Here is a 24,320-nt window from a genome sequence, read left to right as displayed (position 1 = left end):
TTTAACAGTCTATTCTCTCAGGTTCAAATACAATACACTTGTTCATTGAAATATTGATGTTCAGCTTTACCATTAAACACGTTTTTATCTTGGTTTGTTCTGTTGTCATCAATCATGTGTATAACATGAGCCTAAGTGGTCATTTTACAAAGGAAGTGGAAAACTGATGGTTAAAACGAGTAAGTGAGAAACGTATTTTACGTCCCACTTTTGATTGGCGCATAAAAGGCTGTTGACTAACACAATAGAAAGTACACTACCACTAGACCGTGCAAGTAGACCGTGCCAAAGTAGACTACCATTGTTTTACATTAAGACCTACTCGAGGCATTTTTTTTGGGGGGGGGGCAGGATTAACTTTTGAGTTTCGCGCGGTGTAGGTCAGTGGCGCAGTGAGTCACCCGCTGGTGAAAAGTGATACTTGAGGACGAGGACACAGGGAGGAAGGAGTAGGCTAGTTTAGTTCGTTTCCTAAAAACATATTCCCCGTACTGTCGTAGCTAAGTGGAGAAACTGTCTGTAAATAGAAAACGATGGATTTAACGAGCTGACACGTTTTTGACAGCATAACATGTTTTCTGTCTCTCTGACAGTTACAGTATAGTTCTCATTCTCTTTACTAAAACTGTCAATTTACACAATCTACACTTGGCGGAGGTTGAGATTGTTTTACCCGAGTTACAGGTGCTGTATAATCAAGTTTACACTCGCTTAGTTAGGTCAAATTTACTAAATGGAATCGGAACCACTGCTGACTGGGAGCATTAACTACGACTCCCAACCTGACAACAATGATCACCTTGAAAAGGGATCCCCAAAGACGAGACGTCTGTCCTCGGTTGCTGCAGATTATTGCTGTGTCGAAGGGGGTAAGCGTTTCAGTAGTTCACACTATTGGAAGCATAGCTTCATAACATGTTATAACACGGTCATAACCAGTCAATGTCATAACAGCGGACATCACTTGTCATGATATGCTCATAACACTGTCGTGACACATATATATTTAGACCTGTTGTGACATATGACAATGATAAAGTCCTCTACCCTTTCGCCGTAGTAAAATATCATCACCCAGTCTCTTCTGTTCTGGACGGTGTTGCATTGACATCAGAAGTCCTTCAAATGGTTGTATATACTACTGTAGTGTCTTACTTAACACGTAGTACTTATTTATATAATAAGAAAGACTCTGAATACAAGCAATTGAACTGGAGCTTCACATTTACTCAAACGAGTTAGTACCAGAATAACATAGAACAACACTGCCATGACCAAGGGTGCTCCATCCTTAAAGGGGACATCAGTAATTAACAGAACATAACATTCCTTCTCTTATACAATCAGAGTTACTTTTACCAAACCACAACTGAAACATTTCCCAGAACTTGTTGTAGTTATTTTGCATCTTTTAATTTGAACTTGAACAGTTCGTGTTTGTTTGTTTGTTTATAAGTCTAGTCTGTCTGGTGGACGGTGCCTTCGTTCTGGGTAGCGCCTCGGATTGTCTGGAGGCTCCTGAACATCCTCAGTGTGTGCTTGTTCCATTATAGCTTCTGCTATAGCATCACCTTCATCAACACGTTCCCTTCTTTCAGCCTGGGGTCTCTTTACTGCCCCACCGTCCTCTACAGTTCCCTGTGTGTCACTCTCAGGAGCTCTCTGTGCCTGTTCTCTCTCGATTGTTGTGCTGTTTTCCGTGGAATGCATTTGGTTAATGTGACGCCGCCACATTATGTCTGGGCTCACTTGAACCTGGTAAGTTCTGGGTCCCGTTTGTGTGTGTACGGTCCCTCTTGTCCATTTCCCTCCTTTTCTGTAGTCTCGCACCATCACTTCCTGTCCTGTTTGGAGATGGTGCTCCCGGACACCGGAGAGCATCTTGGCTTGTTTGTTTAGCACTTCATTATGCCTGTTTGGCTTCATGATGTCCAGCTGTGTGCGGAGAGGCCTCCCGAACATCAGTGCGGCTGGGCTTTCATTTGTCGTGGCATGTGGGGTGTTTCGGTAGGAGGCCAGGAACTTGGCCAGTTTTGTTTGCAAAGTCCCTTCGTCTCGTTTTGCTGCACAGAGTCCTTGCTTTAGGGTTTGCACAAAGCGTTCTGCCAGCCCGTTGGTGGCAGGGTGGTACGGAGCTGAGGTTGAGTGTTTGATTCCATATACTGACATGAATCTTGTAAACTCAAAAGCTTGCGCGTTGTCACTTACCAGCTGCAGTGGCAAACCGAAGCGTGCAAACGTTGTTCTGAGACACTCTATCGTCTGAGCTGAGGTGGAGGAGTCAGTGCAAAACACCTCTGGCAATATGGAATGGGCATCAACTATAACCAGAAAAATGTGCTTTTCAAAGGGAACCGGCGTAGTCCACATTAATTCTCTGCCATGGCTCTGCCATTCCCATGGGACAGGAGCAGGCCTGTGAAAGGTTTCCAAACATCCCCTACAGTTCTTCGCCATATTATCTATCTGTTGATCCAGACCCGGCCACCAGAAGTGGCTCCTTGCGAGCAGCTTCATTTTGACAATTCCAACATGACCTTCATGTCGTTGCTGCAATACTAGATGTTGGCATTTCTGGGGTATCATGACTCTCATTCCCCACATCAAACATCCTTGGTACGTTGTCATTTCATTTCTCCGCTGGAAATACGGAGTCAGCTCCTTTCTGCCAGTAGCTGGCCATCCTGACATGGTGTAGGTGTACACTTTTGACAAGGTCACATCTTTCCTTGTCTCCTGTTTGATAACTGTGCTTGTGACTGGTAGGGCCTCGAGCTGAGCGGTATGGAACATGTCCACTGCATCCACCCTCCTTTGCCTTTCTCTTGTACACGGCAGTCTGGATAATCCATCTGCATTTGTGTGGAGGGATGACGACAATGTCATACATATGACTGGCAAGGAACAGGGCATATCGCTGTAACCTTGCTGGTGTCATTGCCGGAATGCCTTTCTTTGGACTGAAAATGGAAAGCAACGGCTGGTGATCTGTAACCAGTGTGAAACGCTTGCCATATAGGTATGCGTGGAATTTCTTGATGCCCCACACTAGTTCCAGTGCTTCTTTGTCGATTTGTGAGTAGTTTTTCTCTGCTCTTTGTCGGTGCGTCCTGTTATGATCATGTCATCCAGGATACACTGGGTTCCTGGGATTCCTTGCAAAATCTGGTCAATAGTTCGTTGCCAAATGGCTGGGGCTGATGCAATGCCAAAAACCAGGCGCTTATACCTGTATCGACCTTTGTGTGTGTTTATTGTCAGGTACTGTTTGGAGCTCTCTTCAACCGGTAGCTGCAGGTAAGCCTGTTTCAGATCGATTTTACTGAAGTGTTTCCCACCAGCTAGTGCAGCAAAGATGTCATCCAGACGTGGTAGGGGGTATTGGTCCACATGCAACATTGAATTCACAGTTACCTTGAAGTCCCCACACATTCTAACAGAACCGTCTTTCTTCACAATAGGAACTATGGGTGTGGCCCATTCGCTTCTGTCCACTTTCGTCAGGATCCCTGTATCCTGCAAGCGATCAATTTCCGCTTCCACCTTTGGTCTCAGGGGAGTATGGAACAGATCTGGCTTTGCAGAATTTTGGGGTTGCGTCATCTCTTAGTACAAGTTTTGCTGTGAAGCCTTTTACTGTTCCCATCTGATCACTGAACACGGTGTTGTATTTCTTCTGCAAGTGTTCCAGTGTTTGGTCTGTGCCTTTCTCTTTGGACTGGAACGTGTGGAGCATTTAAGTCACACCAGTTCAGCTTTATTTTTGAAAGCCATTCCCTGCCAAATAATGGGGGGCCAGTTCCAGGCACCACATACAGCTAGCTGTAACTGCTGTGTTTGCCCCCCATAACGCACTCTGACCTGCAACGCCCCCATTGGGCTCAATCTCTCTCCTGAGTAGGTCTTCAGCAACACATTTGTGTTCTTCAGCTTGATAGCCTTAAAATGCTCATTGTAGACGGTAGTGGAAATTATAGACACTGCAGATCCTGTGTCCAGCTCCATTTTGAGCATTTCGATATCTGGTGTCACACATATTATGCTACTGCTGGGAGAAGTCACTGTGTTTAACTCCATTGTACCAATTAATCGTTCATCTGAATCACTGCCACTGTTCTCTGCTAGTGCATTCACAGACCCTTTCATTTTCTCAGTTTTCCTTTTGTGACTGAATTTGGCTTTGCATGCTCTTTGAATGTGCCCCCTTCTACTGCATTTGTGACAAATTTCGTCTTTGAAACGGCAGTCCTCTGCTCTGTGACCATCTCTGTCACACCTGTTGCATTTTTCGGCCACACGCGGGCGCTGTCGGCTGCGTGAAAACTTGTGCAGGGAAATTTGTGACAGGTCAGTATTTCTTTTACTTTGCAACTCAAATGCATCTTTAGTCGCGAATTCCATAGCCACAGCAATTTCAAACATCTTTGCAAACGTGAGCTCTGATTCTGTGAGCAAACGTTTTTGAATGTGTTCATGTTTCAGTCCACAAACAAATCTATCCCTTAATGTGTCATTTAGGTTCTCTCCAAACTGGCAATGTTCAGACAGTTTCTTCAACTCCCTCCCCCTCATTCTGATCTCTCTTGTGGAAACGAAAACGTTCCGCGATGAGGAGTGGTTTAGGTGATAGGTGATATTGCAATATCTCCACAATCTCTAGGAATGTTTTATTTGAGGGCTTCAGAGGGGCAGTCAGATCTCTTAGCAAACGGTACGTTTTTGGGCCAATTAAACTCAACAACGCTGGTACTCTCTTGTTATCAGCAATGTCGTTTGCAATGAAGTACTGTTCCAGTCGTTCAATGTAAGTTGCCCAGTTTTCTTGCGCGTCATCAAACACATCTATTTTCCCGATGCTAGCCATTCTCTTTACCTCCGGCTCCACGGGTCTTTGATCTGCCGCCTCGTTCTCGTCAGCTCTCCCCTCGTCTTCACTGCTTGCTAGCTGTCGTGCTACAGGGTCAACATCTTCCTCTCTTCCTACGAGCTCCATCTGTATTCGTGATGCACACTGCAGGTAATCATTCTCGTCGCCATTGTAGTGTCTTAACACTTAGTACTTATTGATGTAATAAGAAAGACTCTGAATACAAGCAATTGAATTGGAGCTTCACATTTACTCAAACGAGTTAGTACCAGAATAACATAGAACAACACTGCCATGACCAAGGGCGCTCCATCCTTAAAGGGGACATCAGTAATTAACAGAACATAACAACTACAGTCAATCAAATTAACAAAATTGTCTCCAAAATTTATTTATTGACTGTAATGTGACTGTATCATTAGCGCATACCCCGCAGCATTTCCAGGATGATCTGCATCTCCTTTGCAGCACCTCCTCTCATATTGACTAGTAATAATAAAGTTTACATTTGAAAATATAAATAACGTTACATCTTGAACAAGGACAGCGGTTTTGTAATGGTCCAGCTTCTCCATGAAGGTTGGGGAATCTGTGAGAGAAAGACACAGAGAGATTTGTGACTGATGCCGTGATGAGTATCTCAGGTCAAGACAACAATCATTACATTCATTATTGGTTATTGTCATTCAACTGTCATTTTGATGTGAGTGGGCTGAAACGGGGCCGGCCACCTGTCTTTGGGTCACTCACAGGAAGTTAGACTCGAAGTTTGTTAAATGGCAGCCTCCCTCAAAGTCTTCACCTGCACAATGGATACAGATGCATGAGCTAGCTCCTTTCTCTGAAAAATACAAGAAGAGAACAGAAAGATACACTCAAATCTAAGACCAATAGCTAACACATTAAAATGCTAATGTTAGCTCTCAACTATTCATGTACAATAGCTTGCTAGCTACCTAGCTATTTATTTGAACCTTTTATTTAGCAAGGCAAGTCAGTTATGAACAAATTCTTATTTACAACGATGGCCTCCCGGGGAACAGTAGGTTAATTGCCTTGTTCATTGAGTGGATGCTGCCAACATACTGACTCAATCTCTAGCCACTTTAATAATGAAACATTGATTTATCACTAGCCACTTTAAACAATTCCACTTTATATAATGTTTACATACCCTACATTACTCATCTGTATATACTGTACTCTATACCATCTTGCCTATGCCGTTCGGCCATCGCTCATTCATATATCTTTATGTACATATTCTTTTTCATTCCTTTACATTTGGGTGTTTAAGGTAGTTGTTGTGAAATTGTTAGGTTAGGTTTATGGTTAGATATTACTGCACGGTCAGAACTAGAAGCACAAGCATTTCGCTACACTCCCATTAACATCTGCTAACCATGTGTATGTGACCAATACAATTTGATTTGTTCAGGAGCAGAACGACAGATTTGTACCTTGTCATCTCGGGGTTTCGATCCAGCACCCTTTCGGTTACTGGCTCAACGCTCTAACCACTAGGCTACCCGCCGCTAGTGTTTACAAATCTCTAAGATGGTGTTGTGCAAAACGACTATCTAAATATTCACCCATGCATTGTAACGTTATAGGCATCAACAGTACAGCTGTTATCCCCACGAGGTGAGGTATTGAAAGGTATTGAAAACGGGGGTGTCAATAAGTTTTACCCCTACCTTTTTGAGAGAAAAAAAAGTATTACTAAAATTCTCTGAGCAATTGTATTAGTATAAAATAATATAATTTCCCTATTTGTTGAGCATACAATATAGCTCAGTCTTTAAATGATTTATTTTAAACAGTCATTTTTGCTAATTCTATCAAGGGTGTCAATCATTTCAGACCCCACAACTACGGTGTACATACATATATAATTTCATGATCTATAGAATTTATGTCAAGTATGCCTTTTAAAGTAAAATATTATGAATTACATTTGACACATGGGCTCCAGACAAAGTACATTTAAAAAACAAACACACTTTTTAAAGAGCGTACTACTGTCTGGAGGCCTATCACGTACATCACCATATATCAGTCATAAGTCACACATGCTGTCCGGCTCTTGCACTCATCCCAGTCATCAGCAACAGAGCATTGGGGTAGGCACACGTTTTGACATCAATGTATGTGCAATTACCATGGTAATAAAATGGCCAATTTCAGAAAATGTTATATAACATACTATTTACAAGTAGGCTATGCTGGAATGGAATGCTTTGCCTTGTGTGGTAGGTTTTGTGGGTTTTGGCACTCTAATGTAGGTGTCATAACCAGTCATAAAAGATTGCATAATATGTCACAACACATATAAATATGTGTCATGACAGTGTTGTGACAATGTTATGACAGGTTATTATGATATGTTACGCCAACTGTTATAACATGTTATGACATGGTTATGACCGTGTTATAAGGTGTTATGACCCTATGCTTCAAGTAAAGTGTTACCAATTGTTTTTAATGTCTCAAAACTCTATTTGAGTGGTCCACAATGTGTTTATAAAAAATCTTTCAGATGCTTGGTGACAGTAGAAATCATTGACAGGAAGTTTTCTTTGGCAGCAAATTGTGGACTGCTTTTGAGAAAAGCTGCCCTGTCAGAGACAGCCACGATGAGTGATGACATATGATGTGGTTGTAGTGGCCCAGCGTTGTTTGGCCGGGGTAGGCCGTCGTTGTAAATAAGAATGTGTTCTTAACTGACTAGTTAAATAAATGATAAATAAAAATGCTTTACACCACTCCACCCAAATTTGGCATTGTGCATGGTGAACTTAGGCTTGTGCGCGGCTGCTCGGCCATGGAAATCCATTTCATGAAGCTCCGGACCAACAGTTCTTGTGCTGACGTTGCTTTCAAAGGCAGATTGGAACTCGGTACTGAGTGATGCAACCGAGGAAAGACAATTTTTACGGGCTACGCGCTTCAGCACTCGGCGGGTCCATTCTGTGTGCTTGTGTGGACTACCACTTCGCGGCTGAGCCGCTGTTGCTCCTAGACGTTTTCACTGCATAATAACAGCACTGACCAGGGAAGCTCTAGCAGGGCAGAAATTTGACGAACTGACTTGTTTGAAAGTTGTCACCCTATGACGGTGCCACGTTGAATGTCACTGAGCTCTTCAGTACGGGCCATTCTACTACAAATGTTTGACTATGGAGATTGCATGGTGGTGTGCTCAATTTTATACACCTGTCAGCAACGGGTGTGGCTGAAATAGACCCAATTCCCTAATTTGAAGGGGGACAAATGGAGACAAAGACAAATCCAGGAGATGATATGGCTTCTTAACACAGATCAGAATAGCTTCATGAATTGGATTTAAACTGAAAATGATAATTGATTTGAAGTGACAGTCCTGTAAGTGCAAGAGGGTTCAGTTGACATTTAGATGTGTAATGAGCTCTGTGGAAAAATGCCTGGAATCAGTAGCTAATTTAATCTGACCTGGCGAGGGATGTTTGGAGCACACTATTCATCCAGGCTTGGGTCTAATTCAATTGGATATATTTGAACAACTAAGATGAATTCAGACATGCTAGTGTTGAAGTTTACTGCATACACATGCACACAGGCCTACTGTAGGATTAGGAAATGGGCTCAGACTTTGACCTCTGGAACTGACTGCGCTGGTTTTTGTTGTCGAATCAGTGGCCACTGATAAAAGGTGATCGCGAGATGCACGTTTTTTTGGGTTGGGGTTTATTCATTTGCTTGAGAAAAGCAACAGATAGGTAGACAGGTTTGTTTTCAATGTTTTGTTTTCAACCAAATACAGAGTATGACTTTATTTGCTTGAGAACAACTATTGCTTGACTGCATGTGCTTTTGACAATGTACAAGAGCCATCATTTCCCTGTCCTCATACACAGGTGATGAGGATCTCTACCTCCAGCAAGCTGTCGTGTTTATTGAGGACGCCATACAGGTGAAACATATATGTCCTCTGTATGAACTGTCGCTGTAACTGATTGACATATATTGTTTGTATGACTGGTGTGGATTAGGAACTACCCCTAAACTGCGGTTTCATAACAATGAAATGTGTTTCTCGTTCTACAGTACCGATCCATCAATCATAGAGTGGATGCAAACTCGTTACGTCTGTACAGGTGGTACTACTCCAGGATATGTCAATGGTAAGTCACTACTGTCGCGAGTCAAAGTATATTGTTTTGGATTGTTCTGCACGTCTCTATTCTTATAATGGTCCTATCCTCTGAAGGATGTCATTATATCCCCTCTGCATTGTATCTCACTGCAGTGTGTGACCACACTCAGCATGTCTATGTCTTAACTCTGTCCTGCCTTAGCTTCCTCTGTGGTTAAGTGTAGTGAGAAGAGAACTTTTATGACAGTGAAGCCAACCATCACCCTTCTCGTTCTCAGTCAGATGTTTGAACCCCACCCCCCACGGGTTTTGTGTCATTGTTAAACGACTGTCTGTGTTGCTCAGGGGGCTGGGCCTGACTATTGCGGTCGTCTTGATGCTGGCTTTCATCGAGAGGCCCTCGTCCTTCTCCTACACATCAGACCCTCGCTTCAGACCTCCCCCCTGGGAGCCCCCCTGTGGCCTGACAGAGGGCATAGAGATAGTCTGCCTCGTCATCTTTGCCATTGACTTTGCTACCAAGGTAACCATCAGACCATGTTTCTGCCAATGCCAACGGGGAAGAGACACACAGTAGATGGGCAACAATAAGTCTACATGAAAATCCCCTTTGTGTCTTTATTTGCAATAAAAATAGATATGACTCTAACTGAATATATTGTTCTTAGAGCTACTTGATTGGTTGGGAGGAGTTTCGGAAGTGCAAGTGGTTGATTGTCTACATCTTGGCCGTATCAGTGTCTGTAATTGATTGGGCGGTGACGTTGAGCATGTATTGTGATCAGGTGAGAGGATATTCAAAATGTTGGTTTAAATAACCTCTGTAATATTTAACAGTTCATAAAGACATGGTTTGCAATGCAAAGATTCAAATGGAATGTTGCTCCTTCCCTTTTGTTGTCGACGGCAGAACTTGCGAGTTAGGAGACTCATTCGGCCCTTCTTCCTCCTTCAAAACTCCTCCCTGATGAAGAAAACCTTGAAGTGCATCAAGCGGACCCTCCCAGAGATTGCCAGGTAATTGCGTTTGCCACAACACTTTCTTCAATATCATACCTTCCCTTCACAGCTTTACAATTATCGTCAACCCTTAAATGCTCTCACTTCTGTGATCACATACGTAGTTCCCTAAAACTGCACCGTAGGGTATATTTAGGGTTATATACATACACGATTCACTCTTCTTTCAGTACATGTGAGACCCACAGAGGGCACCCTAATATACTTGTATATGTACAGTGGGGAGAACAAGTATTTGATACACTGCCGATTTTGCAGGTTTTCCTACTTACAAAAAATTATAGAGGTCTGTAATTTTTATCGTAGGTACACTTCAACTGTGAGAGATGGAATCTAAAACAAAAATCCAGAAAATCACATTGTATGATTTTTAAGTAAATCATTTGCATTTTATTGCATGACATAAGTATTTGATCACCTACCAACCAGTAAGAATTTTGGCTCTCACAGACCTGTTAGTTTTTCTTTAAGAAGCCTGTATTAACTGCACCTGTTTGAACTCGTTACCTGTATAAAAGACACCGGTCCACACACTCAATCAAACAGACTCCCACCTCTCCACAATGGCCAAGACCAGAGCGCTGTGTAAGGACATCAGGGATAAAATTGTAGACCTGCACAAGGTTGGGATGGGCTACAGGACAATAGGCAAGCAGCTTGGTGAGAAGGCAACAACGGTTGTCGCAATTATTAGAAAATGGAAGAAGTTCAAGATGACGGTCAATCACCCTCGGTCTGGGGCTCCATGCAAGATCTCACCTCGCGGGGCATCAATGATCATGAGGAAGGTGAGGGATCAGCCCAGAACTACCCGGCAGGCCCTGGTCAATGACCTGAAGAGAGCTGGGACCACAGTCTCAAAGAAAACCATTAGTAACACACTACGCCGTCATGGATTAATATCCTGCAGCGCACGCAAGGTCACCCCTGCTCAAGCCAGCGCATGTCCAGGCCCGTCTGAAGTTTGCCAATGACCATCTGGATGATCCAGAGGAGGAATGGGAGAAGGTCATGTGGTCTGATGAAACAAAAATAGAGCTTTTTGGTCTAAACTCCACTCGCCGTGTTTGGAGGAAGAAGAAGGATGAGTACAACCCCAAGAACACCATCCCAACCGTGAAGCATGGAGGTGGAAACATCATTCTTTGGGGATGCTTTTTTGCAAAGGGACAGGACGACTGCACCGTATTGAGGGGAGGATGGATGGGGCCATGTATCGCGAGATCTTGGCCAACAACCTCCTTCCCTCAGTAAGAGCGTTGAAGATGGGTCGTGGCTGGGTCTTCCAGCATGACAACGACCTGAAACACACAGCCAGGGCAACTAAGGGGTGGCTCCGTAAGAAGCATCTCAAGGTCCTGGAGTGGCCTAGCCAGTCTCCAGACCTGAACCCAATAGAAAATCTTTGGAGGGAGTCCATATTGCCCAGTGACAGCCGTGAAACCTGAAGGATCTGGAGAAAGTCTGTATGGAGGAGTGGGCCAAAATCCCTGCTTTAGTGTGTGCAAACCTGGTCAAGAACTACAGGAAACGTATGATCTCTGTAATTGCAAACAGGTTTCTGTACCAAATATTAAGTTCTGCTTTTCTGATGTATCAAATACTTGTCATGCAATAAAATGCAAATGAATTACTTAAAAATCATACAATGTGATTTTTCTGGATTTTGGTTTTAGATTCCGTCTCTCACAGTTGAAGTGTACCTATGATAAAAATGACATGCTCCACATGCTTTGTAAGTAGGAAAACCTTCAAAATTGGCAGTGTATCAAATACTTGTTCTCCCCACTGTATATAGGCCTGACTGTCATTGCAGAGGTGTCTAATGCACCACTCCTCTCTCTCTTACCTCCCAGTGTTATCCTGCTCCTGGCCCTCCACCTCTGCCTCTTCACCATGATTGGCATGCTGCTCTTTGCTAAAGGAGAGGTACACTCTGTTCCACCCTGCTGGCTGTTCTGTTGACGCCCAGGTCTCAAGCCAGAATGTGCCCTTTTACCTTACCACACGACTGTTTTATTCACCCCGGTGGTACAGGCTTTAACAGAGCTTTTAACACCAACCAGTGGTAGATGTGTCATATTACACTTGTCTAAATAAAGACCTGTACAGTAACTCGCCCTCACGTGACCATTAAGACCAGGATAAAGCACGATGAATGTCCATTTAGCATTGTTGTTATAAGGGACTTACATATTATTGTCCCTAGAACCCTAAGCAAAATGGGGAGTGGGAGGCCTACTTCAGAGACTTGCCCACGTCTCTCTCCTCTCTCTTGGTGCTCCTCACTACAGCCAATAACCCCGATGGTAAGTCCACTGTGTAGGTCATAGTGAATTTAACATATATTTCCTGCTGAATAATTTAGATGTCTTCTCCACCTAAACCTGTTTTCATGTTTGTTTGTTTTTTAACAGTGATGATTCCGGCCTATTCCTTAAACCGAGGATACTCCATCTTCTTCATTCTCTTCAGTGGTTTTGGTAAGAACTAGCCACCAAATGAACTGTTAAGAGACACGGAAAATATGAAACGGATCGAGTGGTAACACAATAGGTTGATAATTTGTCTTATTTACTTGCTCCCAGGAACCTACTTCTTGATGAACTTGCTAACTGCCATCGTTTACAACCAGTTCAGGGGATACCTGCTGGTGAGTTTAAGACTGCCACTGATGTAAATATCAGACCATTTTAAGGTACAGTGTAAACCCCATAGGTAATCATGATGAAACTGTTCTCTTGTGGCAGATGTCTGTCCAGGCGTCCATCTTAAGGAGGAGACTGGGCGTCAGAGCTGCCTTTGAGGTCATGTCCTGCCAGGGGCGGGGTCAGGACGCTACACACTCAGAGGAGCATGTGTAAGACTGCTCATTCTCTGCTCTTTCTCTTATTCTCATGCCCTACACACACACACACACACACACACACACACACACACACACACTGAATGGCCTTACATCTTGTTCCCCCCAGAGAGCGTGTGCGGGTGAATGCCTCTTTGCAGGTCATGGCGAGGGTACAAATGAAGTCCTACTACAGACAAGCCATCATCAAGGTGAGAAAGGACTACGGTGCAAATCTTTAGAACGCGTTGGATAAACATTTGAATATTGCTCCCTTTGAATGTGTCTCTCTCTCTCTCGCTCTCGCTCTCGCTCTCTCTCTCGCTCTCTCTCTCGCTCTCTCTCTCGCTCTCTCTTTCTTTCTCACTCTCTCTCTCTCTCTCTCGCTCTCTCTTTCTTTCTCACTCTCTCTCTCTCTCTCGCTCTCTCTCTTTCTTTCTCTCTCTCTCGCTTTCTTTCTCGCTCTCTCTCTCTTTCTTTCTCGCTCTCTCTCTCTCTTTCTTTCTCGCTCTCTCTCTCTTTCTCTCTTTCGCTCTCTCTCTCTCTTTCGCTCTCTCTCTCTCTTTCGCTCTCTTTCTCTCTCTCTCTCTCTCTCTCTCTTTCGCTCTCGCTCTCTCTTTCGCTCTCGCTCTCTCTCTCGCTCTCTCTCTCTCTCTCTCTTTCGCTCTCTTTCTCTCTCTCTCTCTTTCTCGCTCTCTCTCTTTCTCGCTCTCTCTCTCTCTTTCTTTCTCGCTCTCTTTCTCTCTCTCTTTCGCTCTCTCTCGCTCTCTTTCGCTCTCTCTCTCTCTCTTTCGCTCTCTTTCTCTCTTTCTCTCTCTCTCTTTCTCTCTCTCTCTCTCTCTTTCTCTCGCTCTCTCTCTCTCTCTCTCTTTCGCTCTCTCTCTCTCTCTCTCTTTCGCTCTCTCTCTCTCTCTCTCTCTCTCTCTCTTTCGCTCTCTCTCTCTCTCTCTTTCGCTCTCTCTCTGTGTAGAGAGTGCAGCAGTTGTCAGATGGCTTTATCCAGTGGGAGGCCTTCCGGAGGCTTTTTGACGAGCTGGACAAGGACCGCATCAAAGAGGTGGTTGCCACATCTCATTAACTGCTCTGCGCTTCTCCACTGGATCAATGTTACTGGAATGGATTTAACGTCAAAGTCGGTTCTAAACTGGCTTATTTTACTTGTCTAAATGATAGCTAGATTGCTCCTGTGTGATTTGACGAGTCTTCATTGTCTGTCTCCTGCAGCACCCTCCGAAGCCAGAGTACAACTCCTCACTCCTCCAGGGGCTTCAGTTGCTTTTCAGCCACTACTATGTTACGGTAGTGGGCAACGCCGTGGCCCTGGCCAATGTCATGTGCATCTGTGTAAGTCCAGGACCTTCGGGAACAGACAGGATGTCGAGCCTGTATTTTGCGTGTCCATCATATTAGACCGAGGCTCAACTTGTTTGGTCTCTCTGTTTCTCCCTGTGTGTGTGTTGCAGACCATACTGGTGCTTGACTCCGAGAAGTCCATGGCAGAGCGGGATGACTACTACATGGAAGTTATTAACTGCTTCTTTATTCTATACTACCTGATGGAGATGAGTCTAAAGATATTAGCCTTTGGGTGGAGAGGCTACTTGTCATACAGAAACAATATATTTGATGGACTTCTCACAGTTTGCCTTCTGGTAAGGTATTCTGTAAATGAAAGGAAACATATTAAAAAGGTGCAGTATGTAGAAATCACTCAACCATTTCAATGCTTCTCCTAATTTCAGTTTAACAATGTATAGTGTGTAGAGAATCATTGCGCAATCTCAGCTGCTCTGAAATGTATTTTCATGAACCAAATATCTTGTATTTTCAGCTGTTTGAAGCTGGTGTACAAAACTGAAAGAGAAAAGATCCTCGCTAAAACGTAACTTAACGGGGAGCATAGCAAAAGTGCACATCGAATGGATCTACCGCTTCTCAGATCTATAACTCACATTTCTATGTGAATTTGGTCCGGTCGCCCCCCAAAAAGCTACATACTGCCCCTTTAAGCATATTTCTGTCTTGGTAATAGAACTCAAAAGTATTTGATTTTTCTTTTACAGATCCTTCAGATCACCATTTTTGCCACCTACAGGCTTCCGTTTCCTAAATGGTTGGTGTCTTCACTTCAGTCATATTTCTCGCTCAACAAATATATTCTGTATAAGGAAATTGTCTTGAAGGATGGTGCTCATTTGTATATACAGTTACAATCGTGATGAAAGAGTAACTTTGTTTACGCACACACACACACACACACACAGGTACATGGGGATGGTCGAAAACAGGAATAGAAACATGGACATATAGATATGGTACATGGTGATGCACATGATAAACATAGCAGAGGAAGAGTGTTACTGAATAAAACACTACGATGGATGAACGATAAGTAACTAAGTAGCACTGTGAGATTGAATAAACCTTAGTGGTGTGGTTGTCCCAGGAACCCAGCGTCGCGTGGCCTGATGTCTCTGTGGGAGATGGTGCGTCTGGTCAACATGCTCATCGTCGTCCGTTTCCTCCGAATCATCCCTGATATCAAGGTGAGGAAGTGGTGCCGCTGGGGAGAAGTAGTGTCGCCGTTTTGGGCCTCCCGAGTGCAGCGGCGGACAAAGGCACTGCATCTCAGTGCAAGAGGCGTCACTACAGTCCCCGGTTCAAATCCACGCTGTATCACATCCGGCCGTGATTAGGAGTCCCATAGGGCGGCGCACTATTGGCCCAGCGTCGTCTGGGTTTGGCCGGGGTAGGCCGTCATTGTAAATAAGAATTTGTTCTTAACTGATTTGCCGAGTTAAATAAAGGTTAAGTAAAAAAAATATATAATTCAATGCATGTGATGAGACGTATTTGGCTCCACCTATTGGTGGAAATGGTTTATTGCTGGACTTTTGCTCTATTTTGGTGTACCGGTATGTCAATAGATTTGTATTGTTGTAAATTCATGCTGGTACAGCCAATGTCTTTATCATCTCTGGTTATGCGTGTTGGTATTACACTATAGAAACAGTCATCCTTAATGCCTCTTTTAGCTGATGGCCCTCATAGCGAGTACTTTGGTTGACCTGGTGAAAAACCTCAGAGCTTTTGCAGGAATACTAGTGGTGAGTGACTCAACGGCACTTGTTTTTCTTCTCTTTTGTTCTCACATCTAACTAGTCATTTGAAATGCATGTCTATACACTAGGCGTCTGTTTGCTGGACGTCATGGATTCCCTATCACAGCTAACATCTATCTGTGTTTTTGCGCCTCGTTCTTCTTTAGGTGGTGTTCTATGTGTTTGCTGTCCTTGGCATCTGGCTGTTCCAGGGAGCCATCACAGCTCCAGGGCAAATGAGGTACAGTTTGACAATGATGTATTTGAACGCTTGTACACTATTCAAAGGTAGCAATGGCCTCATACAGTAGCTAATGTGGCTGTTTTAATGTGTTTACTGTGTGAGGTAATTGAAGTTGATTTGTATCTATTCCTCTACAGTGTGATGTCCAATTCCAGTATGAAGAACATCACCGTGGAGTGTGGTTCCTACGAGCAGCTGGGCTACTGGCCAAACAACTTTGACGACTTTGCTGTGGGTACCCTACTCTCACTCTTGCCAGTCCCCGAAGCCAAATCATAGGCAGAGAACACAGAGGCTTAGCTCAAGGCGAACATTCTGACTTTAACGATAGCATTCTCTGCATAGCCCTGTCTACTGTCATAAGAGACTGGTTTAATGAGAACGGGCTTTGGAGGGAATGAAACAGTAAAACACATGGTTGGCATTCTATCTGTGACTCATCTGTACTGGCTCTGACTGGGAAGGCTGGTGTTGTGGGGGGTAACCTCTCAAAGGGATAATGCACTGAAGTAACTTTTAAAAGATACCTATAAAATACCACGGTGGGTATGTTGACATTTCAGTCCCGGTCAATCCAATTAGTCTTTAAATTGGGTCTAAATGTTGAGCGAGAGAGAGTGGACACAAACCTCTGTTTTCGTTCTCCTCTCTCCCTCTGTTTTGCTCAGTCTTCCCTCGTCCTCCTTTACAACGTCATGGTGGTGAATAACTGGCAAGTGTTCATGGATGCCTACACCAGATACACCACAGAGTAAGCCAACCGTAATACACATTGATGCATGAGTCTTAGGATCCAACTGTCAGACGCTTCACTTTGTTTCCCCTTCCACTAGAGGGCAGCAGTTGACGCTGAAGCACATGAGTCCTGTTCATTTTCTGGGGCTTACTTTAATGAGCTCCCGCTTCATAATATTTATCTCATTTCAGTTGTTCCCTAAAAAAATTGCAAATGTTTGGTTGGTTAAACAAGCTTTTGTACCCAACTCAGGACAAGGCTAGTAATGGTGAAAATGCATGTAGGAGTGGGGGCATAGTCATTATTTGTCCTGCTTAAAGAGGACGAAGACAAGTTAATTGTGCATGGGGCTCCGTTTGTAAAACAGTGATTATGGGTAATGGTGATGTGTCCATGTAAACAGTTGATCAGGTTTCTTCTCTCCTCCCAGGTGGTCCAAGGTCTACTTTGTCTCCTGGTGGCTTACCTCCTCTGTCATGTGGGTCAACTTGTTTGTGGCTCTCATCTTGGAGGTATGTCTGAACTTATGCTGGCCTGATTTGTACTTACTGTGTTTTAAGTGCAAGATGTTTCTGGGGGGGGGGAACAAAACATGTAAAACGCCACGATACCTCTGTTTTCTGTAACAGAACTTCATCTATAAGTGGGACCGGAGTGTCATGTGTTCAGTGGCGGACGTTGAGCGGACAGGTTATGAGACTACCGTCCAGCTCATGTTCAGGTAGGTTGCTGCAACTCTGCAGCTGCTTTTTAACTCTGCTCTGGCTCTGGCTTTTTTTTGCTCCTGTTTGTTGTCTGAGTGGTTTGCATATTCCTACTTTCTGGTGTTTGGGTTTTAGGCCTAGAGGTCAGTCACGAACTGGGATACCCTCACTGTCAGCGGTTCTGTTCTCTGTGAACTGCCTTAAACCATGCTCGTTGGCTCCTCACGTTTCAATGCTGAATCACTTTCCCCCCCAACAAATATTCAGAAATGCTTTTGTTTGGGCAATTGTGTCTGGTGAGCTTTCTGATAACAAACTGTAAAATGGCATGTATTTCTTCAGGACCTTGCTTGCAGATAATGCATTATATCATTTAGGGCTGGGAATTACCAGGGACCTAACGATATTATCACAATACTTAGGTGCCTGATTCGATATGTATTGCAATTCTCGCGATTTTATTGCGACGTTGCGATTCGATGTGCCAAACATATTGTTCGCCATGTCTGCTGCAGAGTGACGAGAGAGAGCCATGATCAGTCAAGGATATAAAAGCGCTGGAAACATCTTGGCTCACTATTTATAGGATAGGCGCAGGCACAGCTTAGATGTTCAGGTGCAGGTACAGCCGACTAGCACTTTATTTGGTAAAAATCATCAAAAATAATATTGCGATATGTAACTGTATCAATTTGTACCCCATCACTAATATAATTGGTAGCAAAAACATCCGCCCACCCTTTTAACCCGCTCGATCAACTGAACGCATGTCGCTGAACTATTTGCCCGAAAGTGCTGTTGATATGTTTAGCAGGGACAAGTCAGAAGAGCAACCCTTAATGCCCGTCCCTAAATGCACGTTGTGGACTACAGCAGCCGCCTGCATGAGCGTGCTTCGCTTCGCTTCAACTCGCTGTGTGTCTCTTGACACTGTTTGGTGTCCTGTCTTTTAAAACTCCACTGTACCTTCCAGAGAACAAATTCAGGAGCCTACAGAGGAGGAACTGGTCACCCAACTCCACCAGCACCCTCACCTGCACCTCAGCTGATGACCCTATGTCCGACCAGGCCAATCCAAAATAAACCGGGCCTTTACTGGCTATCACGTATGTCTGTGTGAATGGCAGGGACTCAAAAGCACGAGAGACTATATTGTTAGGGCTCAATTCTCAATTCTGATTAGTCCTATGTTGTCACATTTTGTATGTTTTTGCACTCAAACCACTGGACAACTGCGCCACTCGGGAGCTCCCGTTATTACTTTTGTTTGATGGCAATCACTGTATGCCATCAAACAACACAAAATACACCACTGTTCTTCATGGAATGATTGAATTATTTAAGGGAGTAAAAAGGGGGAAAGGACTAGTTTTTATCCGTATATTTGTCATGAAAGCGGTTTCTTTTGCTTACCTGCCTTGCAATGTAAATAGGATTTTGCCTTTAGCTAAATAAAGAAATACGGGTTTTATCTCAGTGACTGTTATATAAACGATGAAATATGTGTTTAGCATGGCTGGAAAAGATTCTCTCAAATGTGTGAAACAAATCTTTAGACAAGGCCTGCCCTTGTGTTTTTGTTGTTGTTGCATTGGGTCAATTCTCTCCCGACTAGCTATAGCAACAATTTAATCTTGACGTTACATAATTACCTGACTGTTGCAATCAGTTGGAAGGTGTCGAGGTTGTGTGTTTTCTGAGACCCTCTGGTCTTCCGGCCATAACCACCAACTGATATCTCCCTCCTCCTCACTCATCTGGTCAGGCTAGTTAGTGATAAGCGTGAATGAAGATTTCCTGCTGATGCATCCTGGTGATGGTCATTTCAGATAAGGGTTATTAGCTCTCCCCGGGGCATGCAAGTCTTGACTGAGGAATCCTGCTCACACTGCGGAATGGAATGGAATGGAGAACTGTTATTCTACCCGAAGGGCAGCGGGAGAAACATGTGTTTTTGAGAAGAATAAAATGGCATGTTTTCCAACGTCATAATAAAATGCAATCAGGAAGATAATTACGGTGATCAAGGCATGGCACCGTTCTAGGCATTTCCCCCTGGGTTTGTTCTGTGGTTCTGTGCTAATAGAGTACACACACACACACACACACACACACTGGTGTTGACACTCCACACCCCACACACTCAAGCATCATGTTTACTGGAAACAGACTAGGGCAAACAAGCCAACCTCCAGAGGACCTGACATCAAAGCTCTGACCTCCTCCTCTCTTCCCACTATTTGTTTGCTTTTCTTCTTGGTGAGTTTGGGCTCGTGCAAAGGCCTTACCACAAACCCTGTCCACAACCACATAAGAAGGTAGGGACATGTCTGGTTAAAAGCCCATTTCATGACAACATGACAGACCATTGAGATATGATGTCGGCTAGCTAGCCTGTGATGGGCTATCTGGACGCTTCTCTTTGAGTTTTTTCAGAGTAGTGATTTCTAGATTCTAGAACAGGGATGGGTAACTGGCGGCCCCCCATTTTTGAAGGCACGCGGACCAGTTTGAATTATTTTCGGGGGAAACTCAGGGTCTCAACTTACTGTTGAGAGTTAGAGTAATACAATACACAATTTAGATATTTGGTTGCGCATCAGAAGCCACACAATTAGCCCATTACATGTTTTTTCTTATTGGGAAGTTAGCCGGCCGAAAGACGATCTAAAACTTGTAGTAAGCATGGTCAAATTACCAAACGGGCCCGTTGATCATATTAAAAACGGCAAACATTTTCCTCCACCCGATGGCAAAATGTGTAATCAAAATAATTCTGCCCGATGGCAAATTTTGTAGAAATGCATGAAATTAGTTCTAAAAGTAAAACATTTTCTCTACGCCCCACAGCATGATGTGCAGAATGGCAGGAAATTAACTTTAAAACTTCAAATGTTTATCTTCGCTGTCACGAGTTGTCACCATCAAAGTTGCCCATCCCTGTTCTAGAAGGTTGAAGCTTCCATCAATTTTGCCAACATGTCAGCCATGTTCTGTCTAGAGCCCACCACTGCAGTGACGGCAGAGCCAGAGACATCCAAGACGAGGCATGATTAGCGATAATTAGAAGCAGGTGGTTAATGAGTCCGGCAGACTAATGAACACCACACACTCCTGTTTACCCAGCTTGATGAGGACAGATTAGGTCAACATAGCCTGGCTGCCTGGAATGCCAACACTAGCAGGAGGGATAGGCCTAGGTGATGTGTGGTAGAGCAGAGGTTCCCAAACTCTTTTACTCAGGCCCCCTTTCCAGCATTGGAGAACATCCCCTCCCCACTTTATATTGGCACAAGCACTGTTCATGACACAAACTGTTCACACTCCTCTTGTTGGCGGAGAGAAAATGTTGCAGGTTTAATGCTAATTTCCAGCAATTTCCCACATTTTGTCATGGTGTTGTGCAGAGAACATTAAAGTACATTTCCTGGAATTCTCCATATTCCCCTATGTCTTATGCGTTTGTGATATTTGAGTGACTCAAACATTGACAACAAAATCAATGGGCTAAAAAAAAACTAGCTAAAAAATGTTAGCGGACATAGGCTAATTGATCTGTACATTTCTGACTATAAATAAATCTTTAGGGTCTGCAATGTCTAACATGACAAGAGGAACTGATGATGCACTACCCAATTTCGAAATTGCACCCTGTGCATTCTACTATTACAGCAACGTTCAGGGGTAAGTTGAAAGCCGGATTGAGTTCCTTAAATCCAACAAAATCAAGCCCTTCACAGGCTAGCTCTGGGGCCACAGTTTGGGGACCACTGTGGTAAAGGAATGCAGGCTGGGCAGATGGATGTATGCAGGCATTAATAGTCATTACATCCCCTAGGAACCTACTATATCACTGCAGTGTGTTTCTTTACCAGACCATAGTTTGTTGACCCGGTTGTTTGTTCAGTCACTGAGGTTGGCTGGGTGTTACGTCCGTCGTCAATTGAATAAGACCAAAGCTCAGCGTAGAAAGTGTTCATCATACTTTATTAAATGAACACCCCCCCCAAAAAAATTATATATATATATATATATATATATATATATATATACATATATACACTGCTCAAAAAAATAAAGGGAACACTAAAATAACACATCCTAGATCTGAATTAATGAAATTCAATATTCTTATTAAATACTTTTTTCTTTACATAGTTGAATGTGCTGACAACAAAATCACAGAAAAAGTATCAATGGAAATCAAATTTATCAACCCATGGAGGTCTGGATTTGGAGTCACACTCAAAATTAAAGTGGGAAACCACACTACAGGCGGATCCAACTTTGATGTAATGTCCTTAAAACAAGTCGAAATGAGGCTCAGTAGTGTGTGTGGCCTCCACGTGCCTGTATGACCTCCCTACAACGCCTGGGCATGCTCCTGATGAGGTGGCGGATGGTCTCTTGAGGGATCTCCTCCCAGACCTGGACTAAAGCATGCGCCAATGCCTGGGCAGTCTGTGGTGCAACGTCTGTTGGTGGATGGAGCGAGACATGATGTCCCAGATATGCTCAATTGGATTCAGGTCTGGGGAACGGGCGGGCCAGTCCATAGCATCAATGCCTTCCTCTTGCAGGAACTGCTGACACACTCCAGCCACATGAGGTCTAGCATTGTCTTGCATTAGGAGGAACCCAGGGCCAACCGCACCAGCATATTGTCTCACAAGGGGTCTGAGGATCTCATCTCGGTACCTAATGACAGTCAGGCTACCTCTGGCGAGCACATGGAGGGCTGTGCGGCCCCCCAAAGAAATGCCACCCCACACCATGACTGACCCACCGCCAAACCGGTCATGCTGGAGGATGTTGCAGGCAGCAGAACGTTCTCCACGGCGTCTCCAGACCCTGTCACGTCTGTCACATGTGCTCAGTGTGAACCTGCTTTCATCTGTGAAGAGCACAGGGCGCCAGTGGCGAATTTGCCAATCTTGGTGTTCTCTGGCAAATGCCAAACGTCCTGCACGGTGTTGGGCTGTAAGCACAACCCCCACCTGTGGACGTCGGGCCCTCATACCACCCTCATGGAGTCTGTTTCTGACCGTTTGAGCAGACACATGCACATTTGTGGCCTGCTGGAGGTCATTTTGCAGGGTTCTGGCAGTGCTCCTCCTGCTCCTTCTTGCACAAAGGCGGAGGTAGCAGTCCTGCTGCTGGGTTGTTGCCCTCCTACGACCTCCTCCACGTCTCCTGATGTACTGGCCTGTCTCCTGGTAGCGCCTCCATGCTCTGGACACTACGCTGACAGACACAGCAAACCTTCTTGCCACAGCTTGCATTGATGTGCCATTCTGGATGAGCTGCACTACCTGAGCCACTTGTGTGGGTTGTAGACTCCGTCTCATGCTACCACTAGAGTGAAAGCACCGCCAGCATTCAAAAGTGACCAAAACATCAGCCAGGAAGCATAGGAACTGAGAATGGGGGTGTCTTGCTAATTGCCTATTATTTTCGCCTGTCTATTCCATTTGCACAACAGCATGTGAAATTTATTGTCAATCAGTGTTGCTTCCTAAGTGGACAGTTTGATTTCACAGAAGTGTGATTGACTTTGAGTTACATTGTGTTGTTTAAGTGTTCCCTTTATTTTTTTGAGCAGTGTATATATATGTATATATATAAACGAACGTAAAGCTCTGTAGCGCTAAACAGCAACTATACAAAGACAAGATCCCACAAACTAGGGTGGAAAACAGGCTGCCTAAGTATGATTCCCAATCAGAGACAACGATAGACAGCTGCCTCTGATTGGGAACCCTACCCGGCCAACAAAGAAATAGAAAACTAGAATGCCCACCCAAATCACACCCCGACCTAACCAAATAGAGAAATAAAAAGGCTCTCTAAGGTCAGGGCGTGACACTGGGTTTGTTTCCGCTACCTCATTGTTGGTCAGCCTCACTTCTCACTAGACACTCAGTTTCATCAACATCAACTCAGTTGGGGAAATACGCCAAAGAGCTGCGCCAAAGAGCTGATTCAAATTGAAAGCTTGATGATGAGTTGGTTATTTAAAGCTTGATGATGACTTGATTATTGTAATCAGCACTTTAGTGCTAGGGGGGAAAAAACTAAATCTGAGGTCCCCAGGACCGAGTTTGGGAAACGCTGGTCTCTAGGCCTACTAATGAGGAATCAGGGTTATAGTAATTGGTTGAATAAGTCAAGTGTCTCTCTATCTGATCACAGGGCCTGTCTGATCTCCAGATGTCAGTTCCTCCATCCCCACCACACACATTCCCTGCAGAAGATGCTCATGGGAAGCTAGCAGTCTGTGTTACCTGCCAAACTAAGTTATGTCATAGCCTGGTGACCTTTTGCTCTGTGCGCTGAAATGCCAGTGATGAGAGATGTCAGTTCTCCAAGCATGTGAAGAATGCAGCTGCTGACAGGGGAGGTGACCCAACAAGGGCTCTCTCTCTCTCTCTCTCTCTCTCTCTCTCTCTCTGAGGATATTGGAAACAAAGTGAGGCATTCACATGCAGTTGCAAACAGAGACTAGTTGGCCTTGTCTCCTACTGCTTGAAGAAGGTGTTGTTGTTTGCTCATTGTGGGTTTCGGTTGATCTTTCCCTATGTTTGTGTTATTCCCTGTGTGAAGCAGTTGGCAGGACTACCAGCGCTAGTTACAGCACGTGGGACTGACCTGTGGTAACCCTTTTTGTA

The 24,320-nt window shown here is 44.2% G+C and overlaps 1 protein-coding gene across 2 annotated transcripts; it reads left to right on the top strand.

Annotated features, from left to right (window-relative positions):
* The first annotated feature begins 403 nt into the window (after window positions 1-403).
* On the top strand, window positions 404-21,253 carry LOC139411338 (two pore channel protein 2-like). 2 transcript variants are annotated; one of them, XM_071157588.1, is made up of 24 exons: window positions 404-869; window positions 8,764-8,819; window positions 8,954-9,030; window positions 9,348-9,525; window positions 9,671-9,787; window positions 9,913-10,019; window positions 11,879-11,951; window positions 12,232-12,331; window positions 12,440-12,505; window positions 12,611-12,675; window positions 12,773-12,882; window positions 12,998-13,079; window positions 13,838-13,924; window positions 14,092-14,211; window positions 14,331-14,519; window positions 14,931-14,980; window positions 15,314-15,413; window positions 15,903-15,974; window positions 16,136-16,209; window positions 16,350-16,443; window positions 16,881-16,963; window positions 17,379-17,460; window positions 17,578-17,669; window positions 18,626-21,253. In XM_071157588.1, the coding sequence occupies exons 1-24, from the start codon at window positions 734-736 to the stop codon at window positions 18,699-18,701; spliced, it is 2,286 nt and encodes a 761-aa protein (XP_071013689.1). In that variant the 5' UTR covers window positions 404-733; the 3' UTR covers window positions 18,702-21,253. The 2 variants fall into 2 exon arrangements, with proteins under 2 accessions (XP_071013689.1, XP_071013690.1); XM_071157589.1 differs by lacking the exons at window positions 9,348-9,525; window positions 9,671-9,787; window positions 9,913-10,019 and having other exon boundaries at window positions 407-869.
* The last annotated feature ends 3,067 nt before the right edge of the window (window positions 21,254-24,320 follow it).

The sequence above is a fragment of the Oncorhynchus clarkii genome, chromosome 6 (genome assembly GCF_045791955.1).
Source record: "Oncorhynchus clarkii lewisi isolate Uvic-CL-2024 chromosome 6, UVic_Ocla_1.0, whole genome shotgun sequence".
Classification (NCBI taxonomy): domain Eukaryota; kingdom Metazoa; phylum Chordata; class Actinopteri; order Salmoniformes; family Salmonidae; genus Oncorhynchus; species Oncorhynchus clarkii.
The sequence above is the reverse complement of the archived record's forward strand: the minus strand, read 5'-3'. Positions and strand labels throughout refer to the sequence as shown.